This window comes from Octodon degus, unplaced genomic scaffold (genome assembly GCF_000260255.1).
Source record: "Octodon degus isolate 3935 unplaced genomic scaffold, OctDeg1.0 scaffold00352, whole genome shotgun sequence".
Classification (NCBI taxonomy): Eukaryota; Metazoa; Chordata; class Mammalia; order Rodentia; family Octodontidae; genus Octodon; species Octodon degus.
The window spans coordinates 268,923-276,978 of NW_004524928.1; the positions used below are offsets into that span (position 1 = coordinate 268,923).

At 54.9% G+C, this 8,056-nt stretch overlaps 1 protein-coding gene across 5 annotated transcripts in view; it reads right to left on the reverse strand.

Annotated features, from left to right (window-relative positions):
* Positions 1–100: 100 nt before the first annotated feature.
* Znf219 (zinc finger protein 219) overlaps positions 101–8,056 on the reverse strand; it is a 14,610-nt gene continuing 6,654 nt past the window's right edge. For 3 of the 5 annotated variants that reach the window (XM_004648075.3, XM_023708364.1, XM_004648074.2), the window contains 4 exons: positions 3,567–3,655; positions 1,886–3,308; positions 1,357–1,488; positions 101–1,153 (listed from right to left, as the gene is read on the reverse strand). In XM_004648075.3, the coding sequence (XP_004648132.1) occupies positions 552–1,153; positions 1,357–1,488; positions 1,886–3,308; positions 3,567–3,572 (2,163 nt within the window). In that variant the 5' untranslated portion in view covers positions 3,573–3,655 and the 3' untranslated portion in view covers positions 101–551. The other 2 variants (XM_023708362.1, XM_023708363.1) reach the window with 2 other exon arrangements.

Sequence of the window (8,056 nt, forward strand, 5' to 3'; positions counted from 1 at the left end):
TTGGAGTGATAACTAGATGCATGAGAAGGTGAGTGTCCTGGATCAGAGCCCCTGGAAGGGAGTAAGACATAGGCAGACAGACACAGGGCCCCGTGCCTTGAGACACCTGTTTATTGGGGACACGACTGCAACAGGGATGACAGGAATCGTACCAAAAATAGCAACGTCTACAGGGCCCCTGATGGGGCTAGAAGGGTACAGTGCCCCCCACCCCCACCCCCTTGTACAAAAATAAACTCTCAGGCCTATGGACCAGCAAAAACTGGCAGAGTGGTTCCTCGACGGACATAACCCCCTCTGCCAGCCCTGGGACCCCGTTCTTTGACCCTTACCTCTGCCACTTCTAAGGCACTGTGACTCCTGTGGGCTGGGTAGGAACTGTCTGCCCACCCTCCTTTGCCCGCTGCCGCCCCTCGGCCTCTGGTCGGCCTTGGGCTGGGTTGTGGGTCCCACGCTGCCCCCTGCTGGCTGCTCTACCCAACTACCTCTAGCGCTTTCCTGCTCCTGCAGGAAAGCTCACTAACTTAGCTAATCACCCCTAAGAGGGTTCCCTACCGCTCCTGACCCCCCAGTCCTGCCTCTCCCGATCTTAACCCAGGGCCCTCCTCGCCTTCCACAGGAGGACTGGGAGGGGTCTCTCCTGATGGTGCTCGAGTATATGGGGGAGATGCATCAGCCTGGGGCTGCCGGCGACCTCGAGCCCGGCGGCTGTGGTGCACCTGCAGGTGCAAAGCCATAAGCTCAGGGGCTCCAGTGGCAAAGGGGCAGAAAAGGCAGCGGTGGAGGGCACCCCCTGGCCCAGCCTCACCTCCTGGTCCTGCCCGTAGGGACAGGTCCAGGGGCTCAGCCTCACCACCTCGCCCATTGCGCAGGGTCCTCCCGGGGCTGGCAGGCTTCCGACGGGAACCCGGACCAGTACTACTGGTGGCCCGGGGGCTTGTGGTGCCCTCCACCCAGGTAGTAGTAGGCTGCTGAGCTGACTTAGCTCCAGACAGTGAGCCTGAACCCCGCTGGGAAGGGGGTGGCGGCTCAGGGGGTGGCCCTGGGCCTGCACTGCTCCTCTGCTCACGGTGGTGACGCTGCAGATGATACTTGAGTGAGCCGGACTGGGTGCCCGCGTAGTCACAATGTGGGCACTTGTAGGGGCGCTCACCTGAGAAGAGAGAACACTGTGGGGTCCCCATCGCCACACACTACCACTTGCATCTGGTCAGTTTACAGCCTTCATCCTCAGATCAGCAACAAAACACAGCCTCTTCCACCAGCTCTGGCATAATAAACTTGACACTTCCCAGTTTGGCCAATCTAATGCTGCTAAGCCCATTCCCTACCCCTAAAGGAGGCCACCTCCCTCACCTGTGTGCACGCGAAGGTGTACTTTGAGGTGATGTGCAGAGCGGAAAGATTTTCCACAGAAGGGACAATCCTTGCCAGTGGCACCCCGGCCCCCTTCAGGTCGGGTTCCTCCAACCAACAGACCGTTTTCTTCTGCAATACACACATTGAAAATAAGTTACAGGGGCCCTCTGCCCTGTCCAGGCAACATACCCTTATACCACCTGCACCTGACTGCTGCCCTAGGAGGCCTAGGCAGATGGCAGAGCCTGGGGGATGTGGGATGTTTAAAGGGTTCTTTTTAATTTTGTCTTTTTGAGACAGGGTCTAGCTATGCAGTTCAGGCTGGCCTCAAGCTCACTTTGTAGCCCAGGCTGATCTCAAACTAGGAAGGATCTTCCTGCCTCAGCCTCTTGAGTGCAGGGATTACAGGTGTGGGCAGGGACTACTACATCCAGCTAAAAGCTTCCTCTTAAAGGAAACCATAGGAGGTGGGATCGGAGTTAGAGAAGACGAGACTCAAGAAACCCAAGAAAGAGTCCCTACATACCCTGCGTGGCCGTAGATCTTGCCTGTGCCCCAACAGCAGGCGCAGTGTGCCCTGTGCCTTCACCAGGACGTGGGTGCAGGGAAGCCAGAGGGCCCAGTGACCTGCCCCTGGTCCAGTTTTCCTCCTCAGCTTCAACCACAGCCGTCTCCTCCTCCTCCTCCGGCTCTTCTGCGCGGTGCCGGCGAGCCCGGGCCGGGAGAGTGGATGGCAGTGGACGGAATCCTCCAAAGCTGCGGCCAGCTCCAGGCTCTGCGCCCTCCCCATTGGGCCGGGCTTCGCCAGCTCGGAGGCTCAGATAGCCCAAAAGACTCGGGGGCTCACGGCGCTCCGCTGCGGCAGGTGTTGGGCCCAAGAGGAGTGCAGGCCCCAGTGGCTCATAGGCCAGCAGACCCAGGTCAGGAGGCTGGGGCGCCCGGGCAGGCCCTGAGCCAGGCCCCGGGGTGCGCAGAGGGCCCAGCTTGCTGGCGTGCACCTTCATGTGGTTCTTAAGGAACCAGGGCTCCTTGAAACAGCGGCCACACACGGGACACGCGTGATCAAAGGAGGCCTTGTGCTTGCGCATGTGGCCCTTGAGAAACCAGGACTGCGTGAAGCTCTGGCCACACACTTGGCAACGGAACTCCGGAGGTGCAGGGGGCTCCTCTGGAACTGCAGGAGCCGGGGCAGGGGTGGCCTCACGTTCTGGCGGCTCTGGTTCTGGCTGGGGAACCGATCTGGGTTCGGGTTGTGGTGGAGGCTGAGGCTGGGGCGCCACAGAGGTGGCCGCCAGGGGGCGCTCAGAAGCCCCATGCACCGTCAGGCTGTGGTGCAGCAGCTCCTCTTCCTGGCTGGAGCCGAAACTGCACAGACTGCACTTCCAGGGCCTGTGCAGGATGTGCAGGTGTCGTTCACGCTCTGCGGAGGTGCGAAACTTGCCTTTGCAGAAAGGGCAATGGAAGGCAGACGACGAAGGAACCTGAGGCCGGGCGAGGCCCTCGGCGGCAGGAGCACCCTGCATGCCGCCCGCGCTCCGTGCGCGCCCCAAGCGGGCCTCGCGCAGCAGGGCGCGCTCCTCCAGCTCCAGCAGCAGGCGCGCCGCGGGGCTGCGGGGGCGCTCAGGCTGTGGCTGGTGCGTTCTCAGGTGTGAGCGCAGCAGAGCCCGCTGCGCTGCGCGGTGGCCGCAGTGTGGGCACTGGAAGGCCTGGGCCCCGGGGTGCGCTCGCAGGTGCAAGGCCAGGATGGAGTTGAAGCGGAAGCGCTTCCCGCACACAGGGCAGGGGAAACGCCGATCGCCTGCACGGCTGTCAGGCCAGCCCACCGCTCCCATCCCGGGCGGCCCCGCGCTCACGCCTGGCCCGTTAGAGTAGCGCTGCAAATCCAGTTCGCCGTCGAAGGCAGGTGGTGAGGGCGCTAAGTGGCCGCAGGGGACACGGGGTCGTGAGCCCTGAGGGAAAAAAAAAAGATGAGCATACAGCAAAGGCTGTAGAAAAAACGATCTGTGGGGTTATACCAGGGAAGAAGGGTTGGGGCCTGACCCAGAACAGCTGGTGCTACCACCTCCCAAAGTTAAGGAATGGGTGATACTGGGTGTTGGGGCCAAGGAGATACTTTACAATAGGCGGTAAAAACAGGAAGGTAGGGAAGGGAGTACTGTGATAGGTGCTGGTGGGTATTCACAGGTTCAGGCCAGAGCTTCACTCACCTCCATGGACCCCCTTCACATTCTTTGGTTCTGGGGAGTGCGGGAAAGAGGAGGAAAAGCTGCTAGTGAAGGCAACAGGTGCTGAGGAGCTAAAGCAAAAGAGAGATTCAAAAGATGAGCCCTAATTTTCATCAGGAGCAAGAGTCACCCTCAGTTCCACTCAAAACAACCTGTACTCAAGAAAACTCTCTTCCTCACATTTGAATCCTAAGGCACAAGGGAGTAGCTGTCCTTAAAAACAGCTCCCCTTGATTTGCCAGCTACAAAAGCTTCCTTGATGATCCAAATTTCTTTCCCCTAATTATATATTTTAAATGCATGGTCCAGAACACCACCACCACTCTATCACCTAGGGAGAGTAGGGAGTACAGTATCACAGTATACCCTGTTCCATGTGTGTGGAGCTGTGCACCTTGATAAGCAACTGAGAAGAGCTTGCTGCCACGCTCCATAGTTATCCAGGAAGGACCAGTCACTCCCAGACCCCTAGCTGACCATCTGGCCAAACATCTTTCCAGGTTCCACTGTCCTTGCTTCTGTCCTTACCCTTTTGGTCTTTCCTCCTTACTCTCCCTCCCTCTCCGCCTAGATTCCTGATCCATTCATTTCCATTCATTACAGAGACTCATTCATGCATGGGAGAGAAACACCTCCCAGCAGCAGAGTCTGGAGACAGACAGAGGGGGAGGGGCATGGAGGGGGAGACAGCCAGAGAGGGAAGGAAGAGAGAGTTGGGGGAGGAGTGGAAGTTAAGGGGCACTGCCAGCCTGAGGAAAGGGTTAAAAACTGCAAATACCATCTAGGATTCATCCCGTTTCAAACCTTGGAGCCTGCAGTTTGATGGGGCATCTCAGCCCCTTTGTCCAGAGCTGTTCCGAAGCAGGCTTTCCTCCTCTCTGCAGGGGAGAGGCTTCCTCACACAAGAGGAGGATTACACTGGCTCTGAGCTCAAGAGGCTGGAGTGAGGGACGGGGGGCGGGGCCCGGCCATCTGCACAGATAGGGCTCAGTACATGCTCCGAGCAGGAAAGGGTTAAATTCTCCAGCTAAAATTCCCTAGGCCTGAAATGTGCAGAGCTCCAGGGTTAGGGAAGAAGAGCACTGAGAGGAAGAGGATGGGGGCGGGGGTCCTGGTTCTAAGCAGCAGAGGTCAGCTTTTGGACTTAGAAGCAAGCCCAGAATTAAAATGAATGGAGACAGGCCTGGGAGAATGACAGAAGTCGTTCAGTGTACCTTCCTTCCCACATAGTGTATATGGTCAAGGCTAAATTAATGTAGGCCTACACCCACCCCCGCACGCACAAGCCTTGGCCTGTGTAGGGTATTTGAAATATAAAGAACTTCCCACAACAGGCATTATGAAACCAAAATGAGTTACTAAGAAAGAAAAGGACTCAAGCATTACTTTGCTTACAGATCTTTAACAGAAAAGAACTGGGTCAGGAGTCTGCCCTCTTAGCAAAGAAAAGGCTCTGGAGGTCCAAAGCTGCCTTATTTTGAACATTTAGTAAATGTGGTTAGACTCCATGAAGGTAAAAATACCTGTTACATGAAGAATCTGGGCTTGGGAGTATTTTTAACAAGTTAATTAATGAAATGTCCTTGTCCTAGGGTCACTAGATTGCCTCCGCTCCCATTAAGATATGTATATTTCTGCAGCTCCAAATTCAGGGATCTGCTCATCCTCTAGATCTTCCCAATAAACCCCCTTCTTACAGCCAAGAGCCTAGCCAGGTTCACTATTTCATTAAAGGGGAATTAGAATAGTAAGCCCAGTCTAACCATTAATGGAACAGCCCTACAACTTTCAATCACTTAACCTCTCAGTATACATATGTAAAATAAAAGGGTTAGACTAATTCACAATTTTGGTCCGTTCCAGCTTGAACATGTCGTAATTCTAGGTCCAAGACTCTTTTAGACCCCAAAAATGTTAAAACATATGGTCATTTCTTCAGTACCATGGAGAGAGCAGTGGGCTACCAGAGAAGCCACTTTGGCCACCCCAGTACCATAGATAGAGCTATGAAGTGCTAGAGGGGTCACGTTTGCCATTTTAGCGCCATAAATAAAGCATTGAGAAAAGCTTGAGAATTTTTAAATGGAAACCATGGGGGAAGGGGGAAAAAAGTGGTGCCAGAGGGATTATTTTGGCCTTTTGGATGTCACTGAAAATAGAGGCAAAAGAAAATAGATGAAACTAGGAAATTTTTAATTAGCTATAAGGAGTGTCCTGACAGTTACAGTTTGTACATCCTGGAATGAGTTACTGAGGCATCGTATTTGGGTTCATCACATTCTGTTGCTCTCCTGGGGATTCCCGGAACATCCTGGTGTACAGCCAATCTGGTATATTCAGAGGAAGCAGATGGCCGGGGAAGGGGGGAGGAGGGAGGCTGGGAATACTGCATGGTCATAGCTGACTAACCTATGGGCACATATTCTGATTCTGAGAAAATTCTAGGCTCCCTAGAACTGCCTGTAGGATAGCAAGCAAAACACCTCATGGGAAGTTGGCCTCATTTCTGAACTAAAAAGCACAAGAACAGAGCAAAGCTTCTCCCCAACACACACACATACACACCAACAAAAACTCACTTTACACACAGCAGTCTCCAGGATTCAAAGTGATATATAAGACCCAAACTGAAGCTGAATTCCCATGGGAAAAATTCCCCCAGAGGACAGCCTAAAATCAACAAAATTCACTGAGACCCCTCACAGGCCCAGTGAAAGCTGCCTTCCTCACCTCCACACCAAGTCAGATTCCCAGGCACCCAATCTCACAAGGAGAGAGCACTGCCAAGGTCTACGATTCTACACACTGGCTTGGAACCTAAGTCACGCATGCATCACCCATGGACAATAACCGCTGAGTGTTCCACACTCAGGCCTTAAACACCATCTACCCGACTTGGCCAGACAGTAGCACTGACCTACTTTCCATCCCTACTGGGAATCAGGGGTTATCTTGCCCTTATTTGGATTCTACATGGTTATAGGGCCAAAGATAGGAATCAGAATATTTCCAAGACAACCAGCCAACTACTCTTACATGCTAGGAACACTGGTGGGTATGAGGATGTCAGCCATCAATCCTAAGTAGAAAAAGAGGGGTGTTTGGTGGAAATTACAAACAAGGACAGGTAACACCAAAGCATCTGATACATAGGGAACCAACAAGACTGTCCCTTCAGCCGTGTGGTTGAAAAGTTTCTAGGACCAAAGTGGAAGAAGCAAAGGTCTGGGATCTCTGAGGTCTAGTTAAAACTAGGCCTCTGTTTCTGGCCATCTCTAATACTTGATATTTTTCCCCGTTGCAAATCCTACACCTTCCAAGTCTGCTAACAATTATGATAACCACTGTGCTAGACGGGATTAAAAGGAAAAGGCGTTTCTCAATTGGTTTAGAGTCAAGACCACTCTAATCATATAGCCAATGATTCACTGTTATGGTCTCCTCTCTGTAGCCTCTAAACCTTGCTAATCGGCTCCTCCAAACTCACCCTGTACAGCAGCCGCCACCTTGCACACTGAATTCCTGATAAGTCTCCTTTCCTCTGTCTTCACTACTGAGTTGGGGGCATGAACCCTCAGTCATGGACTCAAATATTGAACAGAAGATGACAAGAAGCTACACCTGCCGCCACCCTACTATGATGAATCTTACCAGAGGCATGTCCTAACTTGACCCTGATTCTGAAAGTTCTGGAGGACCTAGATTTGAGGAAGGGGGACACGCAGCTTAATTTCCCTTCACTGAAGCTGACCTTAGAAAAATCAGTCCTAATGCCCATGTAAGCATCAATCTTCAGGCTGGGGGGGGGCAAGACGGGGTAGGCAAGAGAGCCCCTGGGAAAATCCCCCTCGGTTGACAAGTAGGGGAGGACCTGTGATTCCGCAGGAAAGGCTCTTCCAGCAGCGCCTCAGACCCCTCCCAGGGAAGATAAGCCAGAAGGACGATGGGGGCAGGGTTGGGAGATAGGGAGGCCAGGACTCTGCTACCCCGGCCAGGAGAACAAAAGCTGAGTTACAGCCGCCTCCGCTGCTGCCGCGGGCTGAGCTCTTTGTGACACTTTGTTTGGGACGCAGAGAGGGAGGCACCCCCCATCCTCTCCCCCCCAACACTCCCGGAGAGTTTGGGTTCCCTCCCCCTCCCCCACCGGCCCTACCTGGGCCGGGGGGCGCTCGTCCTCCCAGGCTCGCGGCTCCAGCGCCCCGCACCCCCAGGCCCCTCGAGCCCTGCCTTCGGGCCCCTACAAAGACGCTCGCCACCCCCCACCCCTAACCCACCCCCGCAGGCCCTTCCCCTTTGGTGTCCGCTCCCCCAGCTCCCCCACCTGGCCCCCTTCCCTCGGGGCCCCCCTAGCTCTCCAGGCTTCGGAGGCCGCCACCCCCACCCCGCCCCCCCAGGAGCTCCAGGCGAAGTTTGCTCGGGGCCGAGCCGGCGCCCCTCCCCCGCCCCCGCCCCCGCCCCCTGCACCTGCTCCG